At 44.9% G+C, this 25184-nt stretch overlaps 1 protein-coding gene across 2 annotated transcripts in view; it reads right to left on the bottom strand.

Moving 5' to 3' along the window:
* Positions 1 to 5938: 5938 nt before the first annotated feature.
* Positions 5939 to 25184, bottom strand: part of LTBP3 (latent transforming growth factor beta binding protein 3) — a 210874-nt gene continuing 191628 nt past the window's right edge. For both annotated transcript variants that reach the window (XM_088442533.1, XM_088442534.1), the window contains 3 exons: positions 17547 to 17627; positions 16373 to 16504; positions 5939 to 7371 (listed from right to left, as the gene is read on the bottom strand). In XM_088442533.1, coding sequence (XP_088298659.1) covers positions 7220 to 7371; positions 16373 to 16504; positions 17547 to 17627 — 365 coding nt within the window. In that variant the 3' untranslated portion in view covers positions 5939 to 7219. The remainder of the gene's footprint in view (positions 7372 to 16372; positions 16505 to 17546; positions 17628 to 25184) is intronic.

Below are 25184 nucleotides of genomic sequence, written 5' to 3'. Positions count from 1 at the left end.
TTCTTCAACGTTTCTGGTTTCCAGTTTCTAGTTTGTCTGCATCCTGTTATCCGTTTAAATGTGACCTGGCTTATACTCATGCCCATCTAATCTACTGATTCTGGCTTATCCACAGTCCCTTTTTGTGCCAGACCTGACTTGTTGACCTATCTTCAAATTTCCATTGGTATGACATGTGGGGGTATGAGAGGTCTGCGGGCTTCTAGCAGCAAAACACAAATCCCATTTCAGGGGGTCACTGATGAAGACTAGAGGCTTGATACGCTCATGTATTTTAGGGCAAATCCAGATTGGCATAATAACTGAATCCACTAAACAAGGTAGAAATCGTTAAATATAGGTTGTAACTGAATTAATCTGATGATCTGTTGTTTTGGGATTTCTTCCAACACCTGGTTGTCTGAGTGGAGAAACAAGAAACCAGCCATGTCCAGATTAAATAAATCCTGCAGGGTGTCTTGCTGCATTTGAACATATTTCAAGTTGTTTCAGGTAATCAAACTCTGGAGGCTTGATCTATGGAGTGCCTATAACCTCATTTGTATAAGAGAAGGATATGAGTGGAAAACTGCTTTCAATACCAGGGATAGATGTTATAAGTATTTTGTCATGCCTTTCGGTTTATGCAATGCACTGTCCAAAACTTTGTGAATAAGATATGCTGGGGTGTCCTGTATCAATTTGTTGTAGTATGCCTGTATGATTTCCTACTATGTGATATGTGGGTTGTGTGCCTTTGATGGAAGGTTCTGGGTTGACTCTGATCACAACATCTTTCTAAGAAACTTAAGAAGTGCCTCTTCGAGAACCAACAATTGCCATTTTCTCTAGGTATATTGTATCTAGATAAATCCTCCAGATGGAACCCAAATAGTTGAGGTAATTGTGAATTGACCACAGCCCGTGGGTGTAAAGGCCATACAATGTTTCTTGGGCTTTGCAAAATTACTATTGTCAATTCATCAAAGGTTATTACTTTAACATGGCTCCCATCAGAACTTTGACCCCCCAAAAAATGGCTCATGTATGGCTACTAAAGGCCATTGAAGTTGCCCTTTTTCTTAAAAAAACATTTACATCTGCACCCTGCTTAGATAGCCAGATGCTATATGTCCCTTTTTCTTAGAGGTTGATTCTTCAACCATATGAGTTAAATAAATACTCTGTGTACTTCTTCTGGGGATCTATACCCTTGCATATTCCTTATGCAAAAAAGTTAACCTGCTGATAATTACTCCATTGGGATAGGGAACTTCTTGCCATCAAACCGGCACTCAAAGAATAGAGACATCTGCTGAAATGGGCCTCTGTCCTGTCGAGTGCATAAAACCTCAGCAGATGACACGGTCCCTTTTCTTCTTATGCTTTAATCTTACCCTCAAACTCCGCCCAGGTACTAAATAAGGCAAGGAAGACACCATATTTTGCTCTTTTAACTCTTTGATCAGACACATGTTTATGGGATCATAACATCTATGATACTAGGTGAAGCATAGATTACAGAGGTAACTTCTGTCGCTCCTGCAAGTAGAATTGACCATAACAATCATACTTAAGAATCAAGCTCTAAGTCTCCCTTCAATATGGGATTCACCCTCATCACCCAGTCTTTTCTTTAAACATCACTGCAGACTCCAAATTATAAGAATTTTCTAGTATCTAGATTCAAGTCAAAGCAGACTCAATCAAAGCATCTTTCTAGGAGCCTAATTCAAGGTGAAGAACATTCTTAAATTAATGTCAGGGAATAAGAATTTGGTTGTCCACCAAAAACCTTTGAGTTATAGTACAGAGTATGAAGTTTGCACCACAGTATATTGGTCTTTTAAAGGTTCTTCAGAAGAGTAATCCAGTGACCTTTGCCAGCTTGTTTAATAGTGACTAAAGTGATTTATGTTTCCTTATTAAATCCTTTGGCAACTATTCAGTTCTCTTTCACTAGCTTTCCTCCTCTATTCTTGTACAACAGCAGTAGGATTACGAAGGAATACGCAGCTGATCTTGGATACGCATATCTCTAAAGATGGTCTACAGTTCTTGGTAGACTGCAAATGGTGCTCCATGGCTTCTCAAGAAATTTCACGTAGAACATACTGATAAACCTTTTGAGAGGTGTTAAATTCAACCCATAAGAGGGAGTTTCCTTGTGGTTTCCAGCTCATTAAGAACACACACAGAGGAATTGCACACCAAGGTAAGTATTTTAGTTAACAAGACCTGCCTTTCCTTAGGTGATCCTGATAAGGTACCCTGGTATTAGGTATTCATATTATAGTCCCCTCATGGGATGCCACTCCAGAACCACATATAAACTAGATAAGTGTAGCTCCAAGAGGGGAATAGGCTGGTCCTATTACAGAAGCGCACTATGATCTTGTAAATTTCTATATAAAATGTAACTTTTATTGATAAACTTTGCAAACATAGGGCTCCATTTACCAATGAGTTTTACTTTTAGCACGATATAGTGCTGCCGCTTGCCACACTTTTTTCAGCCTGTATTCATCACTAACATGCTTGCCGGCAAGCGGTGGTGTTAGTGAAGCAGCCAGCTGTGTTTTTCTGTGCCTGCTGTTGCTGCTGAATGAATAGGACAGGGCAGACTCTAGAGAGCTGGAGGGATGGGGCGGAGCTGGAGGGAGGGGCTGGAGAGTAGGAGGCGGGAAATACGAGAAAATGGGCGAGGAGCTGCAGCAGTGCATTGCACACTTGCCTACCCTCCCTGAAACTGCGAGAGGCTCCTGATTTTTCGGTTAGCCGTCTCCACCCCCCGGAAGAATAGGCACTTCTCCCGCTTCCCGTCCACTTCCTAGTGAAGTGGGCAAAATGGGGAGAAATTTACCTGGAATCCGTGACCTGTCACCAGGGGGCGGGACTTAATGATGTGATTCTATGATAATCACATTTGGCTCTGCCCCCTATTCAAATATGCACAGCTCACGGGATTTCATTGTGAGGGGGCGGGGCCTAATGATGCAATGGTCCGGCCCTGCCCCCATCAGTGCCTGACTGCTACCTCTCCCCGGGCTTCTCCTGGGGAGGACAGATCAAAAGTCGGTAAGTATGGTGCATTGTGGGTAAGGATCTGCCTACGGGACCATAGCGTTCATCACCGCAAAATAACATCAGCAATAATACAGAAAAAATGAAATCAGCAACTGAGCGGTAAATTACAAATACCACTCGCTGATAAATACTTTATGCTATACTTCATTTATGGGGAAAAGAAAACAAATTAGTGCTGCTGGAACTCAGCAGAAAACCAGTGAAGCAATGATTCATTAATACCAGAAACAGGATTAACATATATAACTTAGGACCTCATTCAGAGTCTCTCGCTGATGCGATCATTCGCCCCCAGCGTATGCAAATTTGTCAAAGTGACGCCACGGGAAGTGATCGCTTGCCAAGGCATAAGCACGCCCACCATGTCTTAGCGAGCGGCTGGCGTACGCCCAATCGCACAGGCAGAGCCGCCCACCAGCACACGTCATCTCCAGGAAGTGTATTAAAACATTGGTACATCGAGGACAATCGGAAGCGATCGCAGCGCTTGTGGTTGCCTTACCCTACCGCAAGCACTGCGAGGACTTCAGTGTAAAAAACAGGCATGTGACTTGTACTATGACGCTGCGTGTTAATTATGCATGCCTCTAAAACGGCGTTGAAACACTCAGGCATGTCTGCGTTCGCACCTCCACTCCCCCGTTATTAGTGTCCTGCCCCTGTTACCACCCACAAACGACGCCTCCTGTCACTCATTTCACTGGGTTGTCTTTGCTGGGCGAGCGAGCGGCCTGCGATCGCACAGAGTAGTTCGCGTACGCAAACCATCGGGCTGCTTGCGAGCGCACAGCGCTAGCGAGAGACTCTGAATGAGGTCCTTAGTTTTTAAAATGGCTAAAACTCATTGCAAAATGGAGCCCTAAATATCATATGGTAAGTTAAAAAAAATAACAAAATAGTAAAGATGTGAAAATTGTAATCTCTGACACTGTGCACTGGCAACTTAGTTCTCGTTCGAGCACTGTGAGGCTAATCTCTGCAAGTGCAGACATCAATTACAGCAGGGTGGGACTGATGATCAGACCCCCCCCATCCTGATATGCTCCGCTAAGCAGGGGGAGGGGCACTGCAGGGGGGGAGGGGGTGTAACGGAAGTTGCTCCATTGCTCCTGGGAGGGGGGATGTCCCCCCCAAAATTTTAATATATCCTGGAGGGAGGCAGTGTTAAAGGTATATAGTGACATATGGGGGGGTACTAATACAAGTGGGCCTATGGAAAATGGTGACTGGGGGCTTGTTCCTCTAGGGACCTATTACCACTACGGGCGTAATGCCACCAGGGATCTGTTGCTGCTGGGGAATATATTGACATCGGGGAGGGGGAATAATTTTACAACAAGAGTCTTATGAACACGGTGGAGGGAGAGGGTGCAAGACACCCCCCAGGCATATTTTGTATTTTAATAAAATATTTAAATATCTTTTAAAAAAATCTGTTCTAAACTTCTAATAAAACAACAATTTCTTGGTGGTTTTTTTAATTTGCCATTTAAGTGGTGAACTGTTACATTTCCCCAACTGTTTCGCTTTTGGAGGGACAGTCCCGCTTTCAGACACTGTCCCACCTTCCCACAGGCAGGCCGCAATGTCCCGTGGAGGGGGAAGGGTGGGGAACCACTTTCTCCCTGCTGGCCTGCATCTCACGGCATCTAAACAGTGTGGGGTGAGCATGGGGGCAGTGATGGGTACCCCTAAAGTGTTGTTAACAGGGAAGTGATGCCAGGACATGCCCTTTTTGGATGCGTGATGTCGGTGCACGCAACAGTGTAAGGTAAGCTGTTATACTTCATTTAACATCAACTTTGGAATCTTTCTCTGAAAATCATTTCACCAGGAAGTAGGTGGGATGTGAGAGGGTGATCTACTCTATGGGGAGTTTGTGGGACTCCCCAAAACTTTGTGAGTTCCCTGGACATTTCGGGAGAGTATGAAAGTATAACACTTAGAGCCGTACTCAATTTGAGTCGAGGCGCGCTAAGTTAACGCGGCCCGGACTTAAAGCCGACTTCGCCTGTTTTGGAGGCGGGAAAAGTATCGCGCGCGTGCACGCTTTACCCCGTATTCAATTTGAAAGTATGTGTAAACGGGACCCGGCGATACTTTAACAAGCGGAAAGTACTGTCAGTTTTGGGGAAATCAGCCTGACACCCCCCAAATGATGCTCTGACATGGGGGTTCACTATGGTACACCCCGATTTGGCTTGCTGAAGGTATTTTGGTGTTTTTAAATGGGCTCAATAGCTGCTAAATAGTGTTTTTCTATACCTGATGCAGAATAGTATTTAGGAGTATTTTTTCCAGCAAATTTGGGGTACTTGAAAATGGGGGTCAGCATATTTAAATTGAAAAAGTGAATATGAAAAACTCGTTAAAAAATCCACCTGCCACAAGCACCTGCAATAAAAAAAAACACTTGGGGCATACTTGGGGACCCCCCCAGATTCAAGTTCGCTAGTTTTTAAGTTTGTACCCCAACATTTTGTTTTTTCGCCCCCTTTTTCAAAGTCAATTTTTGGGGTGTCCTTAAGTTTAAAAAAAAAAATGTTTGACACAAATTACCTTTGGGGGACAGTCTGAAGGCTGCACGGGGGTTCCCGCAACGTTGCACCCCAAAACCTCAATTCTGCACTTTTTTCCGCCTGCCATTCATAGGCGATACTTTGAAAGTGTTTCAAATTGAATACGGAGGAAAACCAAAACAGGCGATAATGACGTCCTCAGCAGAAACTTAACGCGGATCCGGACTTAACGCTTCAAATTGAATACGGGCCTTAATTGTATAAATAGTAAATTGACTTGTCTGTCTGAACAAATGTAGATAGTTTGATAAAGAAAGAGCTAAGTGAAAAGAACGTTCACACATGTAAAAATGTAAAATTACAATAAATATATTTATTTCTCAGTAAGGGCAACAATTGAAAGTCATACAAATAATACAATAAAAGGAGCTTGTGCCTGTATATATGTACAAACTCGGCACTCACCTACTTACATTCCAAACCGTAATTCATTTAAATTCAGGGAATGTTAGTTCCAAAATGATGCAATAATCTATATCAATAATCTATCAAGCTGACCAACCCCGTCCTGGTCTCCCCTTCTGGTCAGTCCCACTGACTCTGACTAACTAAAGGTGGGTACACACCTAACACATACGGTATATCTGTAGCTCGAGTGATCTGCAGATATATCTGCAGATGATGGTCGTTCATACACACTGAACGGCCATCATCTGCGGGACCCGGCGACCAGGAGGCGTGTCCCAGTGGGCGTGTCCTGCCCCCCTCCTAGCGGCTGCCGCTCTGTGTGTACGGGCGGTCTGCAGGTGAAACCGTGACGTGGTTGGTCAGCTTGACAAATTATTGCAATATTTTGAAAATGACATTCCCTGAACTTAAATGAATTACAGTTTGGAATGTAAGTAGGTGAGTGCAAGGTTTGTATGATTTTTTTTAATTTAAATTATTTAAATGATGTGGTCACATGCCAAAGGCATATAATGTAAATGTGGGATTTATTATCCAGAAACCAATAAAAAACAGTTTAGAGCAGCAGAATGGGAAGAAGGTAAGTAGTTGCTGTAGCTGGTTGGTTACACATTATCACTTAGCACCTATCCTACAGACACCGCGAGGAACACTGCTGAAAGAATATACAAAGAGTGCAATATCTGGGGCAGTGCAAGGAAGACATGTAATTTTTAAATATACTTGATAGTATTTTAGGTACAGAGCTCCAAATTACAGAAAGAAAAACTATGCTGCAGTCCCAGGTATTCTGCATAATAAATCATTCCTCTATTTACACCTATACATACATAGACACATGCATACAGTGGTCCTTTTTTGAGGAAACAAATTGCCTTGACTATAACTGTAGAGCATTATGTCTGTACAGGAAGGGTGTAGTCAACTACCCTTTTTATAAATATATAGATAATATGAATATGAGATAAACTGAATGATACACAAAGGTATACTGTTCTGTACAAAAATATTACTTAATGCTTCTTTATCTTACAAATATCTTGGTTACCATACATCTTATATTTGTCTCACTCCTTACTCGAAGTTTTATAGAACTAGATTTCCTTGCGGCACTTCAGTTCAATTGGCTGCACGCTGGAGGGTTTTTGCTGACTATGGCAAACAAACTATTTTTTTCTCTGTAGGTTGCAGATGTGGGGGTGACGAGAGCGCGTGTACCCTCCTTTACACACACACCGGAATGATCCCAATGTGTTTATACAACGGCTATTTTTGCAGAGAGGTCCTCTTGGATTCTTCTGTCTGCACTCATCCAGATCTGTTAGACAAATAAGTCAAAATCATGATGTAAGACTGTGGCAATATTGTCTTTTATGCACATATTTTCATCTTTAGATATTAATGCTTGTATAAAATTTTACCAGTACTTTATATTTCATAACATTCAGTTCAGTGTCTAGCTCATTCAGTGATTCAACCATAACTTTTGAACGATATATCTGAAGATCGACTGGCCAGGGGTCGCTTTGCGCTCTCCTCCCAGCCGGCCTCTGCAGCAAGTGTATGAGTGGTCGGCTAAAAAATCAGCGTTACGGGCAGGGATTCAGAAGCTACTTAAATAGGTCCAGGCTGTAAATTAGCCTGTTATTCACAATCCACAACTGTCAAACCTAAAAAATTTACTAACTTTTGGAGAAAGGAGACTAATATCTTACCTGTTAAGTCTTTTTCCATATGGGGCACAGGGATGACTGAGGGAATAGCCTGGAGAGGAGAGTCTGGGCACCAAATATAATGAAATTACCCATAAGCCCAGGCACCCACACCTCTATACCTCGCCCCCAGCCACTGTACTTCAGTTTTGTTTGCAAGCCCCCAGCAGGAGCAAGGCAGGGAGGAAGGAAGGTCGGCATACATACAGAATCATACATGCCATGGAAAGTACAGCCGGACCGGTCATCAAGAAAACACCCCCAGCAGACAGGTGTGTCAGGGTGGGCGCCCTGTGTCCCCTATGGAGCCGAATGAAAAAGACTTTACAGGTAAGACATAAATCTCCTTTTCTTTTTCCTGCACTAGGGGGCCCAGGGATGACTCTGAGTAAACGACCATGTGGCAGCCTTACAGAGCTGTTCTGCAGAAGCCCACGAAGTCCCCACTGACCAGGTGGAATGGGCCGTCACCATGGCAGGGGTAGGTAGGTTCACCAAGGAGTAAGCCTGGCAAATGGTAAAGCAAAGCCAGTGGGCTTAGGTCTGCTTAGTAGCCGGCCAGCCCTTCTTGTGGAAAATCGTACAACACAAATAGAGAATCTGACTTACGAAACCTTTTAATCCTTTTGACATAAAAACGGAGAGCCCTCACCACATCCAACGAAGCCTCAGGGTGAGATGGATCCGTAGACTGAAATGCAGGAACTACTATTTCCTGATTATCATGAAAACAGGACACTACCTTGGGAAGGTAGCCTAGGCGAGTGCTTAAGACAGCCCTGTCGGAATGGAACACAAGAAATGGAGAGCGACACAAGAGAGCGCTCAAATCCGATTCCCTTCGAGCCAACGCGATGGCTAATAGAAACACCATTTTCCACTTGAGCCAACACAATTCAACTGTCTATAACGGTTCAAATGGAGCCGACTGAAGAGCTCGGAGAGCTAAGAAAGATCCCAGGGAGCCACAGGAGAAACAAACGGTGGTTGCACATGGAGAACTCCCTGGAAAAAAAGTTCTCACTGCAGGAAGCAGAGCTATCTGTCTTTGAAAAAGGACAGACAAAGCCGAAATCTGGACCTTCAAGGATGAGAGCTGAAGGCCCAAATCCAGACCTGTCTGCAAAAAAGAAAGGATATGGGAAAGGCGGAAAGACCTGGGGTTGAAATACCTAGTCGAACACCACGAAAAGTAGGTACGCCAAACCCGATGATATATATGAGCCGAATAGTTTCCTTGCCTGCAGATGGTCCTGACAACCAATCTGGAGAATCCTTTTGCTCTTAAGATGGATGTCTCAAGAGCCACCCATCAAAGTGAGATGGGCTAGATCCGGATGGAAGTAGGGGCCCTGAGACAGAAGATCCGGCCACAGTGGAAGATCCAGTGTGGTATCTATGGACAGGTCCAGAAGATTTGCATACCCCACCCTCCAGGGCCAATCTGGAGCCACCAGGATCAGAGTGCCTTCTTCCAGTTTGAACTTGCAATGGGCCCGAGGAATCATTGAGATTTGAAGGAAGACATAAATGAGTGGAAAAGTCCATCCAGGGCACTGACAGTGCATCCACAGGAGAGCTCCCGGATACCTGGTGCAGGAGCAATATTTTGGAAGCAGGTAGTTGTAGCGAGACACCATCATGCCGATGTCTAGTAGGCCCCACCAATAGACTAACAGATGGAAGACGTCTGGATGTAATGCACACTCGCCTGCATGGACATCTTGATAACTTAGGAAGTCTGCTTCCAAATTTTGAACGCCCAGGATGAAGATTACAGACAGTGCTGGAAGATGACACTCCGCCCAGTGAAGAATCCTGCTGACCTCTTGCATTGACCCCTGACTGCGAGTGCCTCCCTGGTGGTTTATGTAGGCCACTGCAGTTGCGTTGAATGACTATCTTCAGAGGGTGAACCTGAAGGAGGTGCTGTGCCTGACAAAAGGCCCTGTACATGGCACAAAGTAACAGGTTGTTGATGGATAGCTGGCTTTCCTGACGTGTCCAACATCCCTGAAAGGTTATATGACAAGTTACAGCCACCCACCCCCAAAAGCTTGCATCGGTGGGGAGTAGGACCCAGTCCTGGATCCAAAAGGGACATCCCTTGTCCAGATGAGAATGCTGGAGCCACCATAGTAGGGAGAGATGAACTTCCTGGGAAATAATTGAGTCTGAGTCTTGAGGTTTGGACGTGACTTGATCCAACGATTCAGAATGCATCCCTGGAGAGGCCAGGAGTGAAACTGACAATACTCCACCATGTCGAATGTTGAAACTAACGACCCCAGAATCTGCATGCACGAGTGAATGGACACTCAACGCTGACTGAGAAAGGTGCGAATTCTGGTTTATAATGACAATCTTGTCGGAAGGGAGGAAGACTCTCTGAGCTCTGGAATCCAACAAGGCTCCCAGATGGAGCATCTCCTGGGATGGAGAGAGCGTGTAATTCTTCAAATTGATAATCCACCCATGTGATTGAAAAACCTCCACCTTCATATGGATGTGATCCCTGAGAACTGCTGGAAATTGTGAGAGAAGAAAGTTACCCAGGTATGGTAAGATTCTGTCACCCTTGCAGCGCAGATGTGCTGCCATGACTACCATGACTTTTGTGAACACCCGAGGGGCGTGGATAGTCCAAAGGGTAACACCTGATATTGGTAGTGTCTGGTTTAGATAGCAAACTTGAGAAAATGTTGGTAATTGGTTCTTATAGGGATATACAAATAGGCATCCTGAATATCCAGTGATGCCATAAAATCCCCTGGTTCCAAAGAATGATGGACAGCAAGGACTCTATGTGGAATTCGGGATGGGTAACAGGAATAATGACCCCTGAGGCCATAAGAAAGCGAATAGACGCCTCGAGAGCTTCTGCCTTTTCCAGCTGTGTAGGAAGGTTGATGGAAAGAACCTTGAAGGTGGACGTTGACAAAAGGTGAGAGCTTAGCCCTGAGACACCAAGCCACCAAAAAGTGAAGAAGTTGGCCTCCCACTACGAGGTCCCCTGGGAGGAGGCCCACCCCATCATGCAGCAGGCTTGTCCATTGGTTTGGCAGCTGGACGTCTGGTGGACCAGGGTTGTTTACCTCTGGGCTTGGAACTTTTAGGAGCAGAACCCTGTAATTTGGGGAAGGGCTGACCTCTGGCCTTACCCTGAGGGCGAAAGGAACAAGATACTGAAGTCCTTGGTCTCGTAGTGGTGGCAGATGGTAAGAAAGTCGATTTGGATGCAGCCAACATATTCATGATCTTGTCCAATTCAGGACCAAACAGATTGTCACTTGAAAATGGAAGGACTTCCAGAGTCTTTTAGATTCTATGTCCACTTTCCAGGTGTGCAGACAGAGAGCTCTTCTGCCAAAGCAGAAACTTTATAGAGGTTAAAATTCCAGGATCTATAGATGCTTCGGATAAATAATATGCTGCTTCTTTGATATGTGCAACCATAGTAACTAAGTCATCTCTGTGTGCACCAGAGGTGAAACCTTCTTCCAATTTTCTACCCAGCGGCCCACAGCTTTAGCTACCCAAGCCGATGCCAGGGCTGGATAAGCCAAAGCCTGCAGTCACATAAATGGTCTTTAAGAAATTTTCCAATTTCCTATCTGTAGGATCTTTAAGAGATGCCATGTTAGGGAAAGGTAGGAGGGATGACTGAATAAGCCGAGTAATGTGGGTATCCACTGGTGGAGAAGACTCCCACTTAGCCCTATCAGCAGCAGGGAGAGGATAAAAGGTAGCAATATGCTTAGAAACTTGAGAGAGTTTACTAAGTTGAGTCCACGCCTCCACCTGGAGATCTTCTAGCTGTGCAGAAGACGGAAATTCCGCCACTGTCTTTTAAAGACAGGTGCCTTGAATCTAGGAGGTTGCTCCAATTCCTCCACTAGTAGAATTGACTTAACTGCTCTGATAAGACCCTCTACATCTACAGGAGACATAGCCTCCTCTGGGACAGAAGACGTTTCTACGTCTGAGGCAATGGAAGCGCTAGCCTCGCCATCTGAGAATATCTCTGAATCCGAACCTCCGGCAGATAATAGAGTGGAACTTTCACATGGAGCAGGTCAACGCCTAGGAGCCCCATCTCTATCCAGCATCTTCTGAAAGGACATGGACAGCTGAACTAACCCCTGGACAGACTGGGCAAAGATCAGAGTTGCTCCACCATGGGGAGCAGTGGCACAGTGACAGGGAAAGGTGGTACTGGCACTGACATACGGTCTAACCTTTGTGACATTACCTGTGTCAGCAGAGACGCCCAAGCCGCTTTTTGAGTAGAAGCCATAGGCTAAATGACCTGTTGTAGGGCCCCAAAGCAATTGACACACAGACCATCATGCTCCGGATCCCTAAGGAGAAATTACTCTAAGACACTGTTTGTAAGTGTGCAATGCAGTAGCACCAGCCTCCTTTAGTAGTTTTATTTCTGGACATACTGTAAGTCACAGAAAAACTATACACCAAACTAGTTAGTAAGGTGTAAGCACACAAGGGTCTTTGTAGTGCTAGTATATAGTGAAATATGAATATATACCTGCTTCTGTTGCAGCAACTACCAGCTAGGTAAACAAAAAAAGAAATAAACTAAATCATATAAACAGTGGGGAACCACCTAAACCACCTAAACTCCTGCCGGCACCAAACTCAAAACTGAGGTCCAGTGGCTCGGGCCAGGGTATAGAGGTGAGGGAGCCTGGGCTTGTCGGTAATTTCATTAACTGTTTGGTGCCCAGACTCTCCTCTCCAGGCTATAGCTAGAGTCATCCCTGTGCGCCCTAGTGGAGGAAGAAAAAATATATAATGTCCTGTACCTCTGTATGCCAGGTTCACTGGTCTGATTTTGTTCTTAATAATTATACTCCAACTCCACAGAGAAAACACCCCTTTTCATGGTACAGATGTATCCTTACTCGTCTTTGCTGCAGTTGCGCCAAACAGCCCCTCTTTGCATACCTGGTCCCGTTAGACTCTGCTAGCACCGGGCTTCTTTGTTTGCCAAGAATTCATCTTAGTTGCAATGCGATACACCAGGAGACTGTGCTGATTAATTTGATATGTGACACTGGTATATCTGTGTGTGACTGAGTCAATCAGCATGCAAAGTGCTACAATGCAGCGAACACGGCTTTTTTCCACTCCAAGGGCCTGATTCAGCAGTGCATGCTAGTGCACTGCTAATCGCAGATTCCCAATGTTCAGGAATCTGCGCATGCAGGTTCCCAAACAATATACAATATATTGTTCGCACAGCCGACGAACTATATATTGTCCCGACCATCAGCTCATGTGTACATCTAATATATTTGTGAACAACGTTGTTCACATATATTGTGTCAGCCGTGCAGCATGGCAGATGCGATATATCTTGCTTCAGGGGCGTTTCTAGATAGGAGGGGGCCTGTGTGCAGTCGTGCAGTCTCCATCATGGGCCCCCTCCTCTCCGTCCAGCGGCCGTCAGCGCACTGAGCGGTGTGCGGCCAGCGCCGCACTTATAGACTCTGGGCACGAGAGTGTGCCCAGAATCTATAGTGAATCGTAGGTTACCGGGAAAATGGCCACAGTGGCCATTTTCCCTGTACTGCGCATGTGCAAACGATGGGAAAATGGCCGCAGTGGACATTTTCCAGCCGTTTTTACAGGCGCAGACACCGCAGCTGACATGGGACTCCGGGGAGGTATGTTTTATGGGTGCAGGGTGTGCAGTGCAGGCCCCCCTTGGACCCAAGGGCCTGTGAGCCCCGCACACCCTGCACCCATTATAAATACGCCCTTGTCTTGCTGATATATCATTAACATCTGCCGGAGTGTACACACGACCGACCCATATGCTGGCCACTGGAAACAGTTAAAATGATGTTAACACTACTTCCTCCAGCCAGACATATCGGTCGGCCAATTAATATAGTAAGTATCAAATGCACAGTCGCATACTTACCAAGTCTGTTGGCCAGCAGGTCAGCCGAACAGCCGATCAGTCTGACAAGTGTGTACCTAGCATAACTTTAATCAGTAAACAAATACATCGGAGCAGAACAAATGCAATACTCAAATAAAGGGGTCAATCCAATTAGGTGCGAGTTGCTAATTTCTCTTGGAATTCGCATAGCAAATTAATTTTGCAATCCAATTAGCAACTCGCACTGAATCAGTCAAACTGAATTTGCATTTTTCCATTTGCTGATGGAAAGGAAAATCTTTATTTTAAGGTTAAAAATATCGGGACACTGTGCTGAACTACTTGGACACCCCTCCCCTAATGACTAATTAGGCAATTGGAAGTTTCCAATGAGCTTAGTCCAATAATTACATGTCATTTTTTGGGGGGGAAAAAATTGTCCTCAAATTACCCCAAAATCAACTTTTTCGTTAGTTTAGGCACCCCAAATCTAATTACAATATTTTAATTGAAAAATATATATTTTTTTACATTTTTCAAGGTGTCCTCAACGCACCCCCAAATCACCCTTTTTCCTACTTTTTTTGCATTTTTTGTTTAATTAGTTTGAGAGTAAACCAAAAAAGTTTGTTCATCATTTTCTTGCATTTTTTTAAAAAAAGTACAAATCAGCCATTTGCCACCATTTAAAACCTACAGTACCTTCCTAATGCCCACAAACAGGCTTCAATGCGGTCCTGCTAACTAAATTATCCATTTTGGGGGGTCCAGGATGGTCTCCCCACTTTTTCATGCACTTCTCTCAAATCTCATTTGGCAGTCAATTCGCACCCCTCCGTTGCGAGTAGTGCAAATAGGCTTTTTTAATTGGATTGGAGAATTCTCTGGAGCTCGCATCAATGTGAATTTCAAGAAACTAACTCGCTACTCGCAATTCGCACCTAATTGGTTTGACTCCAAAGTGTTTATAAGGAAGAGGCTATTTATACCCCTTTTACACCGGAGCTAAAACCCCGGTTATTGCAGGGCAGCTCTCTGGTGTAAAAGGGGAGAGGGTTGGATCGCCGGGTCGAGTGACTCGGCAATCCAACCCAGGTAACTTATAGGGTTTAACATAGGAGTAACCCGTGAAAACCCTGTAGTGTGAATGGCGCACTCCGGGTCACGATGACCTGGAACACGACACATGCCGGCCGATTGGTCCAGCTTCAGTGGCACTTGGAGATGATGTCATCTCCAAGCGTCCACTTCAATGCCGGAAAAGCCGGCTCTATGCAGACCCGACTCCAGTGTGAACGGCACCGACTCGGGAATGTCCTGGGTCGGCGCCGGCTAAATTCCGGGTCTGATCTGGATTGGAACCCTGTTCCAACCACGGGTCAGACCCGGAATTTAGGTGTAAAAGGGGTATGACAGTTGTTCACACATTTTTGTTATACATTTCATTATCAAACTTATATTTATATAATTATATAACAAGTCAGTGCAGTAACTGCTGTAAGATAAGTAATACAGAGGAAACTTGATATGCTTTCCTCTAACTCAGTGGTTCACATCTCCAACCCTGAGGTATCCCCAACAGGTCATGTTTTGAGGATTTCTATCTGTGGAAACAGGTAGGACTGACCCAGCAAAAGAGATTATCCTCATCTGTACATGATTAAATAAATATACAAAACATGACCTGTTGGGGTACCTGAGAATCACTGCTCTAGCTGTAAATAGCTCCCAGGCCAAAACACAAACTGTTACAAACTTTCTCAGAAGTGACACACAAACAGAGCACTGAAAATCTTTGTGCACATGCTGATCCTTGTATTTCATGCTGCCTTTACTCTTTCTTAAACTTACTTTGTAAGATGTTATAAATTGGCATACTGACTAAGGGCCTGATTCAGAGCCAGTCGCTATATGCGGTCGTTCGTTCAACAAAAAGGGGTGGCTATTCAAATGAACCGTTCGCTCTTTGCGGTCTGTTGACGCCTCTATGTCTGAACGAGCGAACAAAACTTGCGGTTGTAATTTTGAAAAAGACGCCCCCTGGTCGCTCGCACCATACGTCATGTCCGCTATTTATTAGATTAATCGAGTACATCGAACAGCGTATGAACTGCTCGCTATTCTTGTGGCTGGTGTTTGCTACCACAAATTTGCGAGCAGTTCTGGCTATAAAATAACCCAGTGACGTGGTCAATGACGCTGCTGTTTTAATTATGCACACCCATAAAACGCCCATTTTGACCTTTAAGCACGCCTGCGTTCTGATTTCCACTCCCCGTTTTACAAGCACCTTCCCCTGTTACCACCCACAAACGCCTCCTCCTGTCACTCATATTAGCAGGCATTCGCAATTTAGCGAACAAACGATTTTCGGCCGCACTGACTGGTTCGCGCATGCGTATTACGATCCGTACGCATGCGCAGTTGGGCAAACTTCGCTCGGAGCGAATGAGCGGCCGCTTACGAGAGGCTCTGAATCAGGCCCTAAGGTAGGTAGTGTAGGTACAACAATTAAGCATGACTCCCAAGTCACTCTAAAAAATCTTTGCATCTGTGTATCTATCAAGTTGGTATAACTTCTGCTGTTTTGGAGATGCCTTATTGCAAAGCCCTTGTGTCATAGTGAAAAGAAATGACTACAGAACACATTGAAATATATGACTAATGGAATGGATTATCTAGTGAGGGCTCTGGCTCACCATTGCAGCGGGTCCGAGTGATGTCCAGCTGGAAGCCTCCTTGGCACTCACATGTGACTCCATGAGGACCTTTCACGCAGCGACCATTCACACATGGGCACTCCTCAGACACCTCCTCTGAGCTGTCGTCCTCTATAATGAAGTGGACGGTGTGAGGGAAGTCATCAAGTTATGATAAATTATGATTAAAAAGTATTACAAGATTACAATGTCAAATTGGGAAATTACTGAATGTATTACAGTGTGCAAGGTGTGGCTATTAAATAACAAGACTTAAGCTATCATTTATGTTTAATTATATTATGTACATTTTAACTTCATTGCCCTTCTATGCACTCCCTCCTGCATCCACACCCCACTGCATTCTTATTTTCTATTGGTCAAAACAGAACTCCATGTTTATCAGCTGTCTCATCAGCTCTGTCGTTTTCTTCTTTACCTCAGTAACTGATGCAATACGGGTTCCCCATAGTACAGATTTTACTATATTTGTTCCAAAATATCTGTACAAATTTACTTTTGATTTTCTTTCTGCTCGGCAGTGAGAAGCCTTGGAACCATCTTAGCACAAACTTTTGTCATGTTAAGATCTTGATGCAAAACTGAGGAACCCTCTCCCGGTAAATTTTGCGATGAGTGGAAACGGCGGGAAATTATTTGTGGTGGGACAGAGAGAGGGTCGAAAAAGGACCAGGAGGTGTGCTAACTGCGTCACTCGGTCCTCTCTGTTGCTCCTCTCTGTATGCTGGGAGGAGGCATGGCTCCTGGCTGTGGTCTGAGGATGTCCCAGCAGGCTCAGCAGTGCACTGACACACCTCGTCCCAGTGTTAGTGAGGAGATTTGAATGTGTTATGTGTCTCAAACGTTACTACCAGCTACGTTATCACAAATAAAATAAATTATTGTTATTGTTGAGGGTAGCTGTTAAAAAATAAAAACTAAGTTGATTCTGTTAAGTAAAGCAGCCTAGACTAGTAAGGTACTTCAAATGGAGAAAATAATTGAATTTTATAATTTTTCATTGATTTGAAAACTGGAGTCAATTCAGCTATAGCGAAGATCTAATGCGAAAATAGGACCAGCGAGTACTCTCAAACCGATCTTAAATCCTTGGCAAGAAAAAAATATATATTTTTGTTCCCCAGTGTAATAGCCCAGAACAATATTAATTTACCTCTTCGAGACTTCTGTACATGGTGAGCACTGAACTCCCAGAATGAATTGGCCCCACTGTGAGAGAATGAGCATGCCAGAGCTGAGGAAAAAGAAACAGGAAGGGGTACGACATAACTGCGTTAAGAACAATTTAGCATTCATTAATTAGGATAAGCAGAATTAAAAATAAAAATTTTAGAAAATACTGAAACGGTCTTGAAAAGAAGATACTGGGGGTATATTTACGAAATTGTGAAAGACGTCACGATGGCCAGGTGAGGGTTTGCTGGGACAGAGATTTTCCACTTTGTCTGTCCCAGCAGTATCAATTATATAAATAAGGAGAATTTGTTGCAACAAAGAGCCATGAAAAATGTCAAAAAGGAAATAGGTTTAATGTCTATACTATAAATAGAGCCCATTTCACTACTTGGTTGCATGTACGAGTATATTAGACTACATTATTTTGCATAACATTGTTCTAGAACGTCACTTGATACTATGATGCACTGGTATACATTGTAATTTTTTTGCAGCAATATCCCTTAGTAGTTCTCAGAGGAAAAAAAATATTTTCTAATTCAGCAAAACTATATGGTAGCAAAATATAACAGGAGCTATTAAATTGGCACATTTCTGGCATCAAACTGAATGATACAGTCCCCTGAAAAAGTCATAGATTATAATACATAAGAGCTGTGAATACTGTAAATGGCACCCTTATCATTCAAACTCTAAGGGGTCTATTTATTAAGCTGTTAGGAGATAAAGTGAACAGTGATAAGGTACCGGTCAATCAGCTCCTAACTACCATATTTCAAACACAGCCTGTGACATGGCAGGGCATGCAAGGCCGTAACTAGCTATTGGCGACCAGTGGCATCGCACAGAGGCTCTGTGGGTGGCACCGTCAACGCCCAATGGCCGTTGCTTTTGGCTAGCGGGGTGCCTGGAACTGCACCTTGCAGCCAGGATTGCTTCAGCACCCGCAAAGTGAGCTGTGGACGCTCCAGACGGGAACCCTGTATAATATATGCAACCCAAGGACGCGCAGTCATCACTACACTTACCAAAGCTGCCAGGCATGCCCCCAGAATGTCATGACGTTGTGCGCTCAGTGAGCGGGGCCAGCACAAGGTGCTAATGTGCCGAGTTACGGCCCTTCTGCTTTGATTAGCTTTTTTCCATTATAGTTTACTCTCTGACATTTTATACTACCCACGATATGCCCAGACACAAGATGCGTTCAGCATCAGCCCCTTAATAACATATCTGAGGGGAATATATGCATTAGCACTATTATATTCTATATTAATTTATCATGTTTATATACATAGTATGAATTTTTAACCACAGAGAGAACATCTTATGCTAACGAAACTAAAGAAGCCAGGCTTTTCTCCTTATAATAACTTGGCCTAATAAACATTTCTGAGTAATTACACTGAATTACAGGGGCAGATTTGGAACTAAAAGTCGCCCTGGAAAAATTTGTAGAAGTGGCCTCACGTGGGTGGCACCAGAGGTGTAGAATGTAGTCATGGCACCCGGAAAATGTGCATTCCATGGCAGTGAAGGGGTGAGAGGGGCAGAAAATCATTAAATATATATTAGTGAAGAGGGTAAAATGGGGCACAATATCTGTCTACGTGTGTGTAGGGGTGAGGGAGCACAACATCATTAAATATGTATAAGTGAAGAGGGTGAGAGGGGCACAATATCTATCTATCTACATGTGTGCGCGTGAAGGGGTGAGGGTGTGTGTGTGTGTGTGTCTATAGGGGTGAGGGAGCACCCCTATAGACACACACAAATCTGTATAAGTGAATGGGTGGAGGCACAAAACCATTATATATAAGTGAAAAGGTGTCACGACCAGGGTCTCTCGGCATGGTAGTCGACGGTTAATACCTGTGAGGACGCTATGGCGAGGGGCATCTGGCGGTGGCGGTGGTGCCTGGCGAAGAGCATTGGCTGTGCGTGGTTCTGTGGGGGCATACTGTCACTCTGGTCTGGTTAGGCCTGGGGGTACTTCCGTTCTGTACTGGCATGGGCGCCGCCATCTTGTCTCTGGTCAGGTGACCTAGTTGCCCTATCCTGTTAAGTCACATGCTCCTCTCTGACCATTCACGGCTGAGCACTGGGGATTTAAGGGAGTTCAGAGCTCCCTTGCATTGCCAGTGCAACGTGTTTCTCTGCGAGAGCTGAGAGAGAGTGCTCCTGTGCTTAAACCTGTCTATTGGATTCATTGCCTAAGCCTGCTTTTCCTAACCTGCTCCAAACCCTGCTGGATTCCCCTACCTCCTCCATATACCTTTCTACCTGCCTGAGTACCTGAACCTGCTGTTTCCCTGCACCTTGTTTCATTTAATTCCCAGCTGGACTTCACTACCTCTGTCTGCATCAGCTACAGCTCACCAAACCTGCATTCACTTACAGCTCATCAAGCCTGCATTCTGTTTTAGCTCACCATACCTATACTGGACTGTTCTGCCTGTCACTACCTGGACATTTGTTCATTAACCCTCACAACAGTTATCAAGTGCACTTTAGTGCTATACCTGGACTTTTGTTTGCCACTCCCATGTCTTCTCAGTCCCTTATTAAAAACCCCACTTTTTAATTTAAGTCTGCTCCTGTGTCTGCTTCTATCACCACCCCGGGTCCACAACAAATTCAGAACCTCACAAAGTGGCTCAGTTCCTGCAAGAAATAACTAAACAACAGGATTTAATTCAGAGCATAGCAACTCGCTTGGAGAGTGTGGAGACTATACAGCGACAGATGGCACAGTTTGTGCAAGACATTGCACGCCGTCTGGATACTGTACAAGCTACTTCAACGGCTCCTAGTGTGCTTGCAGCTACTCCTGTCCCCACTCCTGTGATTTCTTCATCTGTATCTAGTCCTCGTTTGCATCTTCCCACACCTGATAAGTTTGATGGTACTCCAAAACTGTGTCGTGGATTTCTCAATCAGTGCGATGTGCACTTTACTTTGCAACCCTCTAATTTCCCTGCTCCTAGAACCAAAGTGGCTTACATTGTGTCCTTGTTATCCGCCCTAGAATGGGTTTCTCCGCTCTGGGAGCGTTCAGATCCGCTTCTGGACAATTACCCAGAGTTCCTAGCAACATTCAGGAGGATTTTCGACAAGCCTGGAAGGACTTCCTCTGCTTCCTCCAGTATTATGAAGTTAAAACAAGGGACCCGTCCTGTCAGCCAGTACGTCATTCAGTTTCAGACTTTTTCATCTGAACTCAAGTGGAATGAAGACGCCTTGACATTGGCCTTTTGGCAAGGTCTATCAGATCGTTTAAAGGATGATCTAGTGACTCGCGATTTACCCTCTAGTCTTAGTGATCTCATTTCCCTTTGTAATAAAGTTGATATACGCTTTAGAGAGCGCCAAGATGAAAAACACAGAGCTAAGCGCTTCCCTTCCCCTACCCGTCCCACTCCCTCCCTTTCCGAGGAAGAACCCATGCAGGTAAATCATACCCGTCTCTCTAACGAAGAACGACAGAGACGCTTTAAAGAGAACCTTTGTCTATACTGTGGAGACTCTGGTCACCTGGTGGCTCCTGTACCCGCAAGCCGGGGAGCGTCACGTTTCTAGCTAATTCTGGGTGCACTCAGCTAGGAGCAATTCTTCCGTCCTCTAAACATATTGACTCTGTGTTGTCCATAGCCTTAGACATTAATTCTAGCCCTGTGTTTGTGTCTGCCCTTTTGGACTCCGGGACAGCGGGGAATTTCATGTCGTCTCGGTTGGCAGAATAATTACAAATTCCCTGCAGCACCTTGGATCATTCTGTCTCCTGGACCTCTATTGATGGTAAATCTCTTTGTAATGGAACTGTGTCTAAGAGAACTCAACCTGTTTTAGTTCGTGTTGGAACCCTCCATGTTGAACATATCAGTTTTTTCATTATACCCAAGACTTCCCATGAAGTTATACTCGGATACCCGTGGCTGTGTAAACACAACCCCAGAATTGATTGGAACACTATGCAGGTTCAGTCATGGAGTGTGGAATGTCAAGTGTCTTGCCTTCCAAAGACCGACGCCTTGTCACGGTCATCATCCCCTGATAGTGGTCTAGAAACACTACGGAATACACCCATGCTTGGGGCAAAAGTTTTGACAGCTATACAACTACAACCACCTGTTGGGAAGTCCTTTGTAGCCCCAGGAGGGGTGCCTCCAAAGCCTCAACCCCAGAGGATGTCTCTAAGGTCTCAACATCAAAGGAGGTCTCCAGAGCCTCAGCCCCTTAAGGGATTTCTGAGTGTCCAGCCCCAGGATGGGGTTTTCAGCCCCATACCTCGAGAGGATGTTTCAAGTTTTGTTCCCCAGGAGGGGATTTCAGATCTAGCACCCCAGGAAGGGGCCTCAAGTCTCGTACCCCAGGAGGGGTTTTCAGTTTCTGGTTCCTGTTTCTGGCGGGTCAAAGCTGAGGATATCCACGTTTCCAGTCCTGTCAACAAAGTCCACTTGGCTCATCCTGAAAAGCCTAGAAGGTGTCCTGAGGCCACCCATAAAGGGGGGGGTACTGTCACGACCAGGGTCTCTCGGCATGGTAGTTGATGGTTAATACCTGTGAGGACGCTATGGCGAGGGGCGTCTGGCGGTGGCGGTGGTGCCTGGCGAAGAGCATTGGCTGTGCGTGGATCTGTGGGGGCATACTGTCACTCTGGTCTGGTTAGGCCTGGGGGTGCTTCCGTTCCGTTCTGGCATGGGCGCCGCCATCTTGTCTCTGGTCAGGTGACCTAGTTGCCCTATCCTGTTGAGTCACATGCTCCTCTCTGACCATTCACGGCTGAGCACTGGGGATTTAAGGGAGTTCAGAGCTCCCTTGCATTGCCAGTGCGACGTGTTTCTCTGCGAGAGCTGAGAGCGAGTGCTCCTGTGCTTAAATCTGTCTATTGGATTCATTGCCTAAGCCTGCTTTTCCTAACCTGCTCCAAACCTTGCTGGATTCCCCTACCTCCTCCATATACCTTTCTACCTGCCTGAGTACCTGAACCTGCTGTTTCCCTGCACCTTGTTTCATTTCATTCTCAGCTGGACTTCACTACCTCTGTCTGCATCAGCTACAGCTCACCAAACCTGCATTCACTTACAGCTCATCAAGCCTGCATTCTGTTTTAGCTCACCATACCTATACTGGACTGTTCTGCCTGTCACTACCTGGACATTTGTTCATTAACCCTCACAACAGTTATCAAGTGCACTTTAGTGCTATACCTGGACTTTTGTTTGCCACTCCCATGTCTTCTCAGTCCCTTATTAAAAACCCCACTTTTTCATTAAGTCTGCTCCTGTGTCTGCTTCTATCACCACCCCGGGTCCACAACAAATTCAGAACCTCACAAAGTTGGGGGCACAATATTAGTAAATATTAGGGGTGTGCACCGGCCACTTTTCGTGTTTTGTGTTTTGGTTTTGGATCTGGATCTTTCTTCGTGTTTTGGATCTGGATTGGTTTTGCCAAAACCACCCTTCCGTGTTTTGGGTTCTGGGTTTTGTGTTTTGGATCTGTATTTTTTTGAAAAAAAGTATAAAAACAGCTAAAAATCACAGAATTTGTAGGTTTTTCTGCTCCTATGCTATTATTAACCTCAATAACCTTAATTTCCACTCATTTCCAGTCTATTCTGAATACCTCACACCTCACAATAGTGTTTTTATGTCCAAAAGGTTGCACCGAGGTAGCTGGATGACTATGCTAAGCGACACGAGTGGGCGGCACAAACACGTGACCCATCTAGGCGTGAAACTGCAGTGGCAGACAGGATGGCATTGAAAAACTAGGCCCCAAACTGTACATAATGCAAAGAAAAAAAAGAGGTGCAAGATGGAATTGTCTTTGGGCCCTCCCACCCACCCTTATGTTGTATAAACAGGACATGCACACTTTAACAAACCAATCATTTCCATTGTCAGGGTCTGCCACACAACTGTGGCTGAAATGATTGGTTCGTTTGGGCCCCCACAAAACAAGCTGGCAATTAATCTGTCCCTGCACAAACTGGCTCTACGGAGGCAAGATGTCATCCTCATCCTCCTCATCCACTGATTCCTCACCCTCTTCAGTGTGTACATCCTCATCCTCACAGAGTATTAATTCGTCCCTGCTGGAACCACAGGTCCCTCTGTACGTTCTGGAGGCTGGTCTCCCTGGAAGAGTTGATAATTCATTTTATGAACATCATCTTCTCCACATTTTGTGGAAGCAACCTCCTACGCCTTTCGCTGACAAGGTTCCCGGCTGCACTAAACACTCTTTCGGAGTACACACTGGAGGGGGGGCAACTCAGGTAAAATAGAGCCAGTTTGTACAGGGACCTCCAAATTGCTTCTTTTTCCTGCCAGTACAGGTACGGACTGTCTGACATGCCTACTTGGATGCTGTCACCGATGTAATCCTTTAACAGACAGACGCACGCTTGTCGCTGCTGCTTTGAGGATTCAAGTGCGGCTACAGCCCACACAATTCACAAAGACAGAAAAAAAAAAAGAATATTTTTATTGTTTGTGGAGCACACTTTGAGGGTGTCACCACCCTTTAACAGACAGACGCACGCTTGTCGCTGCTGCTTTGAGGATGCAAGTGCGGCTACATCGCACACAATTCACAAAGACAGAAAAAAGAAGAATATTTTTATTGTTTGTGTAGCACACTTTGAGGGTGTCACCACCCTTTAACAGACAGACGCACGCTTGTCGCTGCTGCTTTGAGGATGCAAGTGCGGCTACATCGCACACAAGTCACAAACATTAAAAAAATAGTTTTTTATTTTTTGGAGCACTTTGAGAGTTACACCACCCTTTAACAGACAGACGCACGCTTGTCGCTGCTGCTTTAAGGATGCAGGTGCGGCTACAGCCCACACATTTCACAAAGACCGAAAAAAAAAGAATAATATTTTAATTGTTTGTGTAGAACACTTTGAGGGTGTCACCACCCTTTAACAGACAGACGCACGCTTGTCGCTGCTGCTTTAAGGATGCAGGTGCGGCTACAGCCCACACAATTCACAAAGACAGAAAAAAGAAGAAGAATATTTTTATTGTTTGTGTAGCACACTTTGAGGGTGTCACCACCCTTTAACAGACAGACGCACGCTTGTCGCTGCTGCTTTAAGGATGCAGGTGCGGCTACAGCCCACACAATTCACAAAGACAGAAAAAAGAAGAACAATATTTTTATTGTTTGTGTAGCACACTTTGAGGGTGTCACCACCCTTTAACAGACAGACGCACACTTGGCGCTGCTGCTTTAAGGATGCAGGTGGAATCTAGACGGGATTTGGAACCGAGGACACACTACCTCCATCAATTGTCTAAATCCCACTGCACTAATGTCGGATACCGGACGCACGTCTAACACCAACATAGCAGTCAAGGCCTCAGTTATACGTTTTGCTTCAGGATGACTGCTGTCGTACTTCATCCTCATCGCTAGGGACTGTTGGAGGGTCAATTGTTTAGTAAAAGTAGTGATGTTCCTACTTCCTCTCAGGGATGATGAACAACTCCCAGCAGCAGCAACAGCACTAGGAGGAAGTGGTTCTTGATCTTTCCCTATTTTATTTTTATCGGAGAAAGTTTGGTCCTCCATTTATGTTATATTGATATATAATATACGTGCG

Source organism: Taudactylus pleione, unplaced genomic scaffold, assembly GCF_031769625.1.
Source record: "Taudactylus pleione unplaced genomic scaffold, aTauple2 ptg000313l, whole genome shotgun sequence".
In the NCBI taxonomy this organism is placed as follows: domain Eukaryota; kingdom Metazoa; phylum Chordata; class Amphibia; order Anura; family Myobatrachidae; genus Taudactylus; species Taudactylus pleione.
The sequence above is the reverse complement of the archived record's forward strand: the minus strand, read 5'-3'. Positions and strand labels throughout refer to the sequence as shown.